Source organism: Pteronotus mesoamericanus, unplaced genomic scaffold (assembly GCF_021234165.1).
Source record: "Pteronotus mesoamericanus isolate MK-2021 breed Mesoamerican mustached bat unplaced genomic scaffold, CSHL_Meso_final scaffold_54, whole genome shotgun sequence".
Lineage (NCBI taxonomy): Eukaryota > Metazoa > Chordata > Mammalia > Chiroptera > Mormoopidae > Pteronotus > Pteronotus mesoamericanus.
The window spans coordinates 61,922,895-61,935,814 of record NW_026555321.1 but is presented as its reverse complement, the minus strand read 5'-3'; the positions used below and the strand labels follow the sequence as shown (position 1 = coordinate 61,935,814).

General features: G+C 39.7%; 2 protein-coding genes across 6 annotated transcripts in view; one reads left to right on the top strand and one right to left on the bottom strand.

Moving 5' to 3' along the window:
* WWP1 (WW domain containing E3 ubiquitin protein ligase 1) overlaps nucleotides 1-2,835 on the top strand; it is a 108,899-nt gene extending 106,064 nt beyond the window's left edge. For both annotated transcript variants that reach the window (XM_054595549.1, XM_054595548.1), the window contains exon 25: nucleotides 1,835-2,835. In XM_054595549.1, coding sequence (XP_054451524.1) covers nucleotides 1,835-1,934 — 100 coding nt within the window. In that variant the 3' untranslated portion in view covers nucleotides 1,935-2,835. The remainder of the gene's footprint in view (nucleotides 1-1,834) is intronic.
* The window catches only part of RMDN1 (regulator of microtubule dynamics 1), a 45,986-nt gene that overhangs the window by 7,068 nt on the left and 25,998 nt on the right, over nucleotides 1-12,920 (bottom strand). For 2 of the 4 annotated variants that reach the window (XR_008530974.1, XR_008530975.1), the window contains 4 exons: nucleotides 12,767-12,854; nucleotides 11,434-11,464; nucleotides 7,426-7,559; nucleotides 6,860-6,976 (listed from right to left, as the gene is read on the bottom strand). Coding sequence is in view for 2 of the 4 variants with exons in the window: in XM_054595552.1 (XP_054451527.1) it covers nucleotides 6,895-6,976; nucleotides 7,421-7,559; nucleotides 11,434-11,464; nucleotides 12,767-12,854 (340 nt within the window). In the remaining 2 variants the exon portion in view is untranslated. Of the gene's footprint in view, nucleotides 1-6,844; nucleotides 6,977-7,420; nucleotides 7,560-11,433; nucleotides 11,465-12,766; nucleotides 12,855-12,920 lie in introns of those variants that run through there. The other 2 variants (XM_054595550.1, XM_054595552.1) reach the window with 2 other exon arrangements.

Genomic DNA, 12,920 nt, shown 5'->3' with positions numbered 1-12,920 from the left:
AAGAAATCAGGGACAACGACCAGGGTACAGAACTGTCAGTGTTGCCAGCAGGTGGTGGCCTGATGTGTGTTTCTCTCAGGTCAAGAATCATGTTCATGCTAAGCCACACTTTGCCTTTTTATGGTATTCACATCTGCACTCTGGTGGCAAACTGCCTGCCACCCCTTCACCAGGTCCTTCTATACCTCATGTGCTGTTGACAGTGAAAAAACAAAACAAACCTAGGTTCACTGTGGACTGCACTTCATGAGGCTGTGAGAACTGACTTTGTTCGTCTGATACCCAGGCATGTGTCTGATGATGGTGCTTGTTGTGAGGGGAGGCCTTTGGGCAGCTGCTTAAGTTGAAGGTTGACCTAGTGGGCTTTTTTTATGGAACACTCCCGTTACTTGAAAGAATGACTAACAAATGGTTTTTTCAGGCTTGGGTATTTGACAAATATTTTCTTGAAAGTAGTGAAGCCTGTCACTTGAAGGAAAACAACTCAGCATTTGTGGGCAGTGGAGATTTTGAGCAAAGATTAGAATTTTGGAAAATGTTTATGTATGTGTGGTGTGTGTCCATACACACACCACGAGCTTGACAGCCTCTCAAGACTTCTGGTGAGATTGTCAGTGTTACTGACAAATGTGATTTTTTTTCCCTATTACATTATTAAATGTGTCACAATTGAAAATTGTAAATTGGTGAGCCAATATTTGCAAGTGACCAATGCATGTCCCAAAACCATGCACAAGTCAAAAAAGGCGGTTCAGAGGGCAACACAATCCAATGGATTTTACATAACAGCACAAAAAGTTCTTTGATAGGATTTCAGAACTTGTATTACATGTAACCTGGTCAAATCTAGCATGGTGTCAAAGAGTAGTATCCACAATTATCTGAAAAAGTGACTAAGAGTCCATCTCTAGTTCCTACTGCACATGTGTGGCTAGAGGTGTACATTTACTAACCAAGACCATAAAGTGCTGCAGAGCAAATATATAGGTGTCAGTCCAGACAGTGAAAAGATTTATGGAAATATGAGAATTACTATTTTTGTCTCAAAATGTTGTTATTTTTGAAATTTCTCAGTTTTAACTTCTAACATGGGTAGTTAAAATTCACATTAACAAAAGCTGTTTTGGGTTCTCAGTACTTTCAAGTGTGAAAGGGTTCCTGTGACCGGACATTTGCACACCAGCCTAGGCTAAATTAGTGAAGCCAGTAGAGGAGGAGTTGCCACGCAGGCAGGGAGTACATAACAGAGAATCTCCAAGGACAACTGAAAGGAACTGGCCTTTCCTGTAATGCCAGGGAGAAAAGTTGGTTGTTACTATAGACAGATTTTAGATTTTGTAAAAGGAAGACAGTAATCAACTGCTGCTTTGTTTTTTTTTCCCTCAAAGTGTAAGGTGAGGTCACTGGCAGGGGTTGAAGAAAGGAGAAACTTCAGAAAGACTTGAGAGTTGTCAGAAAGGCAAGGCTCACTGCTACAGACAGGATGGGACTGCCTGCTGGAAGAAGACACCAACTTACCTACTTGTGGGATTTCCCCTGTCAAAGTAAATGAAATGAGAAAGGACAAGGTTGAATTCATTCAGGGTCTGAGTTTTGATGAGTAAATCCAAAAGAGGGAGAGACAGGGATTGAAATGATGGACCATTTTCTCCAAGAAATGTTAAAATATTCTTAGGACTAGGTCTTAAGTCTGAACAGACTACTGTAAGAAATTTGTATACATTAATAACAGTTAAGTAGTATAGTAACATCTCTCTCTACTTATTGAAATGTGCTTTAAAAATATCGTACTAGAAACCTTCATTTTATTGAATACACATCTGATTTTGTTCAGTTTTAATCGCTTGGATCTGCCACCATACAAGAGTTACGAGCAACTGAAGGAAAAACTTCTTTTTGCAATAGAAGAAACAGAGGGATTTGGACAAGAATAAATGAGGCTTCTCATCTTGGGGAACTTTGGTGTTCACATACAGCAGCCAAGAAAAACTGCACAGATAAGTGTAAATAAGCTGTTCATTCTGTACAGTGAATTTTCTGAACGTCTCAAAGTATAAATGTTTTCTGTTCTTACACAGAAGTATGCAAAAGAACTCATCCTTTTCTACTTTATTTATTATTCCCTTAAACTGGCTGACCAGGGAAAAGATCACCCTTAAATTCTGAAGCAAGAGACTTTATTAAAAATAAGTATCTACCTTAGCGTGCCAGGAAGTGGCTCTAGTTTTATAGAGCTCCTCAACTGCATCGCCACAGCAGTGCCCCTGCAGAAGCAGTCTGGCTGGCTTCACCTCCGTTCTGCCCCTCACGTGACATATCCCATGTGGTGTGTGCGTCTGTTCAGGAAGGGACTGATGCCCAGGCCAAATTTGAGTTTGAGTTTCTTAACTAATGCTGCTGAAGACAGGTGCTCAAACCTGTTGATTTAGTTTAAATAAATACAATAGTTGAAAATTTCCCTTCTCTCCTGCACCACTAAAGCAATGAATGAAAAGAAAGCATCCTTATGTGAAAGTCATGTACTAACCAGACCCAGCACCATACAGTCTCGTCTAGAGATGAGAAGGATTCCACTGAGAAGCATAGAGTTTTGTTTACATGTTCCTTCAGGATACTGGGTGTTTGTGGGATTAAAAGATAATCAGGCACATCTTGTACTTTTGTTTTTAAATGTGATAGTCTTTAAATTTAATTCATAATAAATTGATGCAATTTGATACTTAGGGACATAAAAAAGGTAATGTGAACTTTTCCATTTTTGTTTGTGTTCAAAGTTTTATTAGTTCATTAAACCAGATGGACTGAAGAGTTCCTAAGCATTTGAACTCAAACAAATGAGTCTAAAATTTTCTATTCATGAAAATTCTGTGTGTCTGAATTAAATATGCATATAAACAATCTTCTGGTCTTTCCCCCCTTTCCACATCGATTATTTCAGTCCGAAGTAAATAACACTTAATTGTTTTTCGTTATCAAAGGCATTTGCTGTACTAGAAAGATGTATAGCAAATTAAAAACTGATGTGAATGATATTAATGCTGCTTTAGCAAACAGGACTTCCTGATTAATACAGAAATTTAAATTTGTATCATTTCAATATGCATTAGAGATTTCTTTAAAATTTTTCTATAACCACAGACGTGACACCTTAGAATGTTAACATACTTCACTGCTGAATACAAAAATTAGTATTCAATCTAATTTCCCTAAAGAGTTTTGCCAAAATTTTATTTTTTTTTATATATTAGATTCTGTTCTGCATTTTTTTCAAAACTCACAGTAAAGATGCCATAAAGGCAGTGATCCAGTTGGTTGAATACACTCCCTTCCCAAATCCTAACTACTGACACTGGTTATTTTCAAGCCTAAAGAATTAAAAAAAATAAACAACATATATGACAGAGTGTATGCTACAAGGCGGTAGAGGGTGATAACCGGTCTTTAAATTGCTACTTAAGTTATACCTGAAAAGAGTTCAGTGTCAGACACAGAGAGGTTCCCCAGATGGATAAGTTTGCGATAACTGAAGACAGGAGGCTTTCATGGGGCTGGTCCCCTCCTCACTTCAGGGAAAGAAAGAAATGAGCCATCATAACCCAGATCAGCTTTCTGTGATAGTTCAGCAGGGCCTTCCCCCTTCCATAATGATGACAGAAATGCAGACCTGCAGGTAGGATCCCCTGTCCTCATTGGTCCCAGCAAAGAAAGTTCCTAAGGGAGGCTCAGCGACATGCAGCACCGGCACAAGCAAACCGATCACAGGCACAACACCTTCATATACCAGATTAGTTGCCAGCCTTGGCTTGCCCACCTATCCAGCTCTTCTTACCCTCAGAAGCAGACAGGATGGCATGTGTCAGCAACACTGATGTTTTAACTCACCCCCCAACACACACACACACACACACTTCTGAATCTGCTGTTAAAAAGCCAAACTTGTGTTCTACGCTTTTTCCCTGGACAGATCACATCCCTAGGTGACCTCATCAGAGGGCCTTTCACCTTCTTGAGGTTCCTCTGAAGGTTCCTGTACACTCTCTAGTCACAGGATGCAGTTCAATGCTGAATGCAGGACATTTGTGATATGAACCCCATGGGCCTTGCCAAAGTAATCAGTGATGCTTAGGCACGTAGGCCAAAACAATGCCTAGAGTGAGCATTATACAAAAGCAAAAAATGCCACCAAAATAATGTTCCACCAACAGAAAAAGTCCAAAAATAGCATCTAGTACTAAATTCCAAATTTTCTCTCCCTGATTTCCACAAAGGAGAACACAATCAGATGACCATGGTGTTTAAAGTACATACTGATACTCATGCTTCACTCCTTAATCTTCATGACTCCACAAACTGGTTTTTTGCGTTTTCTTTGTTGTAGAGTCTGAGGAAAGTCAGTTTTACAAAGTCCATAATTAAACACTCAGTTGGGAAAACTGCCAACAAGAAGTTAATTGAGAGCTTCTGGGTTATTACAGGATAGTAGCCAATTTGCAAGTTCAGACTTCTGTCTCAGCCTCAAAAGAGGAAACATGTCTACAAGAAGGTCTTTGTATCTACCCAGCCAGTCTGTAATGTTTGCAAAACAGAATACAAACATATGCACACACATATGAAGGGAAATAAGTGTCTCAAAAAAGCAGTCAGCATAGGGGCAGGAGCCCAGAGGTAGGGGCTGCATAGGGAGGAGGACAGACTGGGTTCCCAAAGTCCCAGAAGCAGGTAGCAGGTCTAATCCAAAGGAAGACATGAGGGCACCATACTCCTGGGAGTCAAAAGGCAGAAACTGAGAAAGTGCACAGAACCAGAACCCTGGAAGGTGCATGTCCTGCTCCTCAGTCACAGGAAGATGACACCAACTCTGTAACAGGCCCAACAGCTGCACTCTTGAGCAACTATCCCAGAGACATGAGATGTACCTAATGATCAGAGCACCAAAAACTCCCATGGCTTAACTGCCTTCAATGGATTCAGGTTAAATGAACAGGAACATCCACACAATGAAATAGTTAACAATACGGAGAAACGAACTATTGACTGAACTTAGATGGATCTCAAAATGTCAGATACTGTATGATTCCATTTATGTAACTCTCCTGAAATGACAAAATTATAGAGGACAGATCAGGATGGGGAGGTGGGTATGACTAAAGGGACAGCACTGGAGAGCTTGGTGATGACGAAGAGTTCTACAACAGAAACAAAAGTCTCCTCAGGTGACAAAACTGCGTGCATACACAAGTAAAAGCACTTCACAGTAATCAATCTAATAGGGTCTGACTGTGCTATAGTTACACATCACTACTGAGCAGCAAAGCAGGACACACAGGACCTCCCTGTATTGGTTTTTTAAAAAACAAACGAACACATTTTTAACCCTGGGTGGGTAGCTCAGCTGGTTAGAGCATTGTCCCAATATGCCAAGTTTGAAGGTTCAATCCCCAGTCAGGGCACAAGCAGGGATCAACCAATTAATACATAAATAAGTGGAACAACAAACTGATGTTTCTCTTTCCCTTCTTCACGCACACACCAATAACTCAGGGAGAGAGTATTCTACCCAAACGTCTCACCTCCCATTTGATTACCTGCCAATCCAACACATAAAAATTCACATCTCCAGAAAAATAGCATTCAAAGTCACTAAATGAAAGTGATAAATGTCAAGTTGGGCACAGAAGATCCAACATAATTAACTGGGGGTCCTTGAAAGTCAGGGGGACCAGTGGTTCTCAAATTCGGTTCTGTAAGGCCCACTGAACAGGAGACAATCTAAGACAACTGGCCTCTGCTGAGATGGGGGAGTGCTTTAGATTTTACAAAATGAAGGTGGACAATCAAATGCAACGTACAATGCTTGCATCCTGGTTTTTAAAAGCGTAAGACATTTTGGGACATTTGAGGAAATTTAAAGGACTGGGTATCAGATGAAAATAAGGAATTGGGTTTCTAGTTGTGATAATGGATTGGTGAAGAAGGGCTGTATTCTGAGGTGACGAAGTATCTAGGGATGAAATATGTCATCTGCAGTGAATTTCATGGTTCAAAAATATACGTACTATTAAACACAAGGAAGCAGAATCTATGCGTAACCATATACACAGAGAAGGGCAGAGCTACTGCTTTGTTCTTTGTGTCTGAGAACACGCATAAGAAATACCACATCATATCCCTCCTACCCACGCCATCATTGCTATACCACACCTCCCTAACCCTATAGGGAGTCTTGTACACACACATTCTCACATTCAAGATCCCCCTTTATCACAAGTTTCAGACTTTGCAAGATGGCATCATCTGCCTATCTATTTAAACATCTTACATTCCAATTCTCCAACAATTTCTGGGTTCCTTTCACCCCACTAAAGAACAGAACTTGGGCTCTGTCAAGTCCCAGATCAACCCACTTGTGAGACAAAGTCATGTCACACACAGAGATCACTCATTTCTTGTTCTCTCCTGATGGAGCCTGGCTCCCAGATAACATCATTTAACTGCTTTACACCTAGAACCCTAAATTCCCAACCTCCTAACTTTCAATGCCCCTTCCCTGCAAGATTTCAACTGGGAACTAGTCCGACTTGAAAATGCACTCCCAGGTGCCCCTCCCCATGGGCTTTCCTTGCTGCTTCCCTCCATCCCATCATCAGTCCTCAAATGTCACACCACCTCGAACTGCCAGTGTCCCAGACACATGGTAGCCTTCCCATGAGCCATGGAGACACCCCTCCCCTCCCATAGCAATTATTTCTTTTGTTATTTGTGAAGAAACCTAGAATTTTGTGTATTTGTTAAATGGTCACAACATTAAAAAAAACACAGACACACAAAAACAGCCACAGAACAGTAATGGTAAACATACTTATAATTTGATGAAAAGGCAGTGTTTCCTAGATTTCATGTGTTTTCTTTCTTTTCTGAAAAATTCTCAATTCTTGCCAGTGATACCTGTAAGCAATTGAGCAGCTTCTGTCTGTATCTAAAATGGGAAAATACATGTTATTTATAAATAGAGTAGAGCGTGTGAAGTTTAAGTTCATAAGATAAACCGCAATTTCGAAGAGTTTCCAAAAATTAGGATAGCACATAGTAAGAATAAAATTTCTTAGCAGAGACTCTTCCACATACCAGAATCACTCACCCATCCCTTGCCATTTATTTTAGAAATCTCATTTGATCGGCTACACATGTCAAACAGGAATAACTTGGTATTATTGCAACAAGGAATTCATATCTGTTGATAGTAACTAAACATACACTGTACAGAAATTAGCATAAATGTCAATAATTCATGTTTGAAATGAACACTACTGTTTTCAACAATATGCATTTAGACAACTTACGTTTATAAAGAAGTTCTTAATTTACTTTTATGTATAAGAGTGCCTCAATGGAAACCTATCTGCCTTACTTCACTGGAGACATTACCTTTTTATCCTCCTCTGTGTGTGCTGGGTAGTCCTTGGCTTTCAGCAGCCAGAAAGCAGCAAGCTTTTTATTGTGTAGCTTCAAATATGTCTTTCCTAAAAGAAGCAGGTTTTTGCTGTAGAAGTTTGGATCCACTGTTCATAAGAAAGAAAGAAAAATTTATCTCAGATGAAATAGTATTGCTTTTATTTTTAAAGGCCTCGTTTTTTTAGTCTAAATCCCAGAAATAAATTTGTGTCGTCAACAAATGATTAGGCTAACTGGAATACTCTTTTTTCCCAACTATGTATTCTTATCTCAAAAAAAAATGTATAAAACAAGGTTATTGAACATCTACTATGTGCTAAGACTCTATTACACACACCTTTCATTTCGTGGCATTTTATAAAGCAGGTGCTCCATCCAGTCACTGGGAGACAGGCTACCATAGGACAGGGCCTTTCCTTTATCATCTTTTGTTCCCTGTTGCACCCTAAGTGCCTAGAACATACCATGTACTCAGCACATGCTTGGTAGATGAGACATCATGATGATACACACTGTACCAACACATACTGGATGGGAGGTGCCCTTACGCACAGATGAAACAACCTATTCTTCTAAAATTTATAATGAAAAGGAGAAACACGAGCACAATTAAATATAAGAAGAAAAGAATGCTTCAATAGATGTGTAAGTTTTAAAGTGCAATGAGAAACCAAAGAAAAAAGCAACTAACTGTAAGAGGTTATACCTGGGATGCACTGGAGGCGAGCAGGGTTTTAAACAGAAAAGTGAACATTGTTGGCTAAGAGAAAAATGTCAACACAAAGCCTATGAATGAAAGCATGATACGGTCTCACAAGTTTTATTAAATCTTTACACAGTTTGCACTTATCAGCCTGGGGACCTCTATATTCAAATCATACTTCTTCTTGAATACAGTTTAATTTCATTTGCTCCTCAATCCAAAACTGTTTCACTTCTTTCATGTGAAAATATTTGCAAGAGACATGTGGATGTGCTTAAGGTTTCCTCAGGGTAAAGTGCAAGTCATTCATTCATTCATCTCTCTCTTGTTCAGCAAATTTGCCCAATACCAGGCTAAACAGCAAGGACGCAACTGTGACCAAAAAAAGTCCTCATCTTGGCTGTATTTAGCCGTAGACATGTGCAGAAGTATTCACACTGTGGAGTAACAAGAACCTCAATGGGAGAGCTCAAAGTACTACTTGGGCAGCGAAGGGACTTCTAAACAAGACATAGGCTACGAGGAAAAGCTGCCTCATGCAAGTGACCTTTAAGGTAAAATATGAGAACAATCAGTTACTGAGGATTTTAGCTCCAGGAGAGCAAGACTATGTTCTTCTCAGTAGTCATAATCCTTCATTCCCTAACACCCTTGTAGGAAACTTCATTCCCAGGTTCACATTCACGATACGTAAAACTATCATCATGATACCAGTGGAAGGCAGTAACAGAGTGGATCAGAATCAATGTATTATAGAGATAGTTAACACTTAGACAATTCTTCAGAAAAAGTTTTTTTTTTCTTTTTTAAAAATGCTTTGCTGCCCTGGCAGGGTAGCTTGGTTAGAGCATTCTCCTAATATGCCAAAGTAGGACGTTCAATCCCTGGTCAGAGCAACATATAACAATCAACCAATGAATGCATAAATAAGCAGAACAACACACATTGATACTCATTCTCTCTCTCTGAAATCAATAAATTGAAAATTGTTTTGCTATCACAAAAGCATTTGGACAAGTCCATATGAGTTCGCTCTCAAATTTCATAAAGTCTTTCATTTTTCTGATTAAGACCCAGGAGAGACTTCTGGCTAAGATGGAGGTGTAGGTTAGATACACTTTGCCTCCTTGCACAACCAAAAGACAGACAACAAACTTAGAAACAAAAAAATAACCAGAGCTGCCAGAAAATCAAACTGTATAGAAGTCCAACAACCCAGGAGTTAAAGAAACATTCATCCAGACCGGTAGGAGGGGCGGAGATGGGCAGCTGGGACAGAGAGGACGTGTGGCAAGGCAGCAGCTGGCGGTCCGGGAGGTCCCACGGTTGTGTGCTGATAAACCAGAGGAACAGCTGGGGAGCAAGACAGACTGCACAACCCAGGGTTCTAGTGCAGGAAAAGGGAGCCTTGAAACAACCCAGGGTTCTAGTGCAGGAAAAGGGAGCCTTGAAACCTCTGGCTGTAATTACCTGTAGGGGTTGCTGCAGCAGGAGAAACTCCCAGCCTCATAGGGGAGACCGATGGGGTCCTAGAAAGTACACAAACCCACCCACCTGGGGATAAGCACTAGAAGGGCCCAACTGCTTGTAGCAGAAGTGATTGGAAGCCGGCCAAGAGCAGAGCAAGCGACCTTGTTCCCCCTCAGACCACTACCCCACATACAGGGTCACAACTCAGCAACCTGGGTTGCCCCGCCCTGGTGAATACCTAAGGCTCCACCCCTTCCAACACAGCAGGCATGCTAAGACAAATACGGCCCAAACAAAAGAACAGATCAAACCTCCAAAAATAGAACTAAGAGAGGAAGAGATAGCCAGCCTATCATATGCACAGTTCAAAACACTGGTAATCTGGCTGCTCAATGAATTGAGTATGGTCATGAAATGGAGGAAGAAAATGAAGGCTATGCAAAGTGTAATAAAGAAAAATATACAGGGAACCAACAATAAAGGGAAGGAAACTGGGACTCAAATCAAGGATTTGGAGCAGAGAGAGGAGATAAACATTCGACCAGAACAGAATGAAGAAACAAGAATTTAAAAAAATGAGGGGCTTAGGAACCTCTGGGACTTTAAACCTTCCAACATCCAAATCAGGAGAAGGGTGCCAGAAGAAGAGGAAGAGCAAGAAATTGAAAACTTACTTGAAAAAATAATGGAGAACTTCCCCAGTCTGGTGAAGGAAAAAGACTTCCAGGAGATCTAGGAAGCTCAGAGAATCCCAAAGAAGTTGGACCTCAGGAAATACACACCAAGGCACATCAGAATTAAGTTATCCAAGGTTAAAGAGAAGGAAAGAATCTTAAAAGCAGCAAGAGAAAAGGAGACAGTTATCTACAAAGGAGTTCCCATAAGACTATCAGCTGATTTCTCAAAAGAAACCTTGCAGGCAAGTTTTCTAAGTCATGAAAAGCAAGGACCTACATCCAAGATTACTCTATCCAGCAAAGCTATGGATGAGCGTGGAAGGGCAGATAAAGCACTTCCCGTAAAAAGTAAAGTTAAAGGAGTTCATCATCACCAAGCCCTAATTATATGAAATGTTAAAGGAACTTATCTAAGAAAAAGGAGATCAAAAACTACGAACAGTAAAACAGAGTGGGGGGAGGGGGGAGAATGGGGGAAAAGGAACAGAGAATAAGCAGCATAAATAGTAGGTACAAAATAGGCAGCGTGAAGTTAAGAATAATATAGGAAATGGAGAAGTCAAAGAACTTATATGTATGGCCCATGGACATAAACTAAAAGGGCGAGGGCAGGGTGGAAGGGAATAACAGGGAAAGTTACTAAAAAAAATTTTTCTGATTAAGCTTTATAAAAGTATATTTGCAAATTTTTTGGTGTATTTAGTAACACATGCTTATGTCCCTTCTTTAGTTGTGTTAATATTAAAAAGGATAAACTTAGGATGGGCTGGTGTCACTCTGAAGGCTGCTATTTCTTCTGAGCAAGAGTGACATTAAACTCCTGCAACAGGATAACTGCCCTGATTTAACACCAGAATTACTATGTAAATGCCTCTAATTAGCTGAGTGATCTTGAGTAAGACAATCAACCTGTGAAGCCTCTGAATTAAGTCAAAAGTGAAAGGCCAATCCATAATGGCAGCTCTAAACTCAGTAGGGGCTACTTCTTAGTCAAGTGCTCTTTACTGAATAAAAACATTAAAAATTGTTTGACAATATGTAGTACAAAGGCGTATCAGAATAAAGTATTTTTGCTTTAAAACGTCCATTATACATAAAGCATTCATAATATTAGTATCTGTAATACTTTACCTTGCTCTGCCCTTTGAAAGTAGCCTAAGGCCTGTAAAAACACAAAGAACCCAAACATAATGAAAAGGATTAAAACAGACTCAATATGAAATTTTTTTCTCAAAAATCTATGCCTATATTAAATATAAGCCAGAAGCAAAGAGTCGCCAGTTTGATTCCTAATCAGGGCGCATGCCTGGCCCCTGGCGGGGAGCATGTGAGAGGCAACTACACACAGCTGTTTCCCTCTCTCTGTCCCTTCCCCTATAAAAATAAAATCTTTTTAAAAATCATTTAAAAAACTTAAAAATATATGTATAAGCAGAAAGTGAAAACATCTTAAAATAAGGGTCAATTCATCAACAGTGAGATCTAACTAACATAACAAGACTAAACATAACTCTTTTAAGTCCCCAGAGCACAGTTTACATAGGACCCTTCTAGCCATGACTTGTCCGAAAGCAGTATCACATGCAGAGGAAAGAAGTGTCATGTGTGACTGGGCTATTTTAATCTTTCTTGTTTTAAATCCTAACAATGACTACTGGTGAAAACTTGGTAAAAATCAAAAGCTTGAATTTACTCAGTGATACATATGTTGTACTCTAGTGAATGTTTAAAAGTTCTTTATTATTGAAATTCCTATATAAAATGTTTTGTGTCTGAAAGTGCTTTTTTCTTTTTGACCTGCTCATACTGTTCTGACAACTGATTTATTAAAAACTGTAACTGATTTGTTACAGCAGAGCTATCTTTCTTCTTAGAATGCATTCTTTTAAATAGCAATAAATCCCAACTGTGCTCTAATTATACACCTCAGGGAAAAAACATCTCCTTATGATATAAATACTGTGAAAGCTATTTCACAACTGCCTATTTCCTTGCTTTGAAAATCTCGTGATGAGTAAACCCAAGATGTTTGTCCAGAAATCCTTTTCAAATTTTATTTTTAACAGGAAAAGCAAAAGGTCTTGAGAAAATTACAGAATATGAGCCTTTCAAGAGAACTTTTTTTTTAGTTATCAATACAGTCGTGCTTTATTTTGCAGGTAAATGACTTACTGTACAGAACATGTCCCTAAAACATGCTGAGGAACAGTTGCTATATTTCCTGTTCTATTTGATGACTTTATTTCATAGCATAAATTTCAAACAGATAATGCAGCTGTTAGCCGTGGGTTACTCTAATTAACAATACACCAGCACTGTGAGCCTCCAGCCAGAGAAGTTGCACTCACAGAGTCATGAACACAGCAAAGCCTGTGCCAGCCACACTGACCAGTCCCGAGGGAGAGCCCTGCAAAGGCACCACACCTCAGAGGTCAGTACTAACTGTGCCAAGGACGTCACACACCTCCTCATAGGTGGAGCTGGGAGGGGCTGCAAACAGCATGTTGGCAATTCTTCTTTGATACCAAGGCATTTCGGCAAATGTGTAACACCTAAAGAAGCAAATGTTTGTACATCAAATTGCACTTCCTTATTGTCTCTTAAAGAGAATCAAAGAG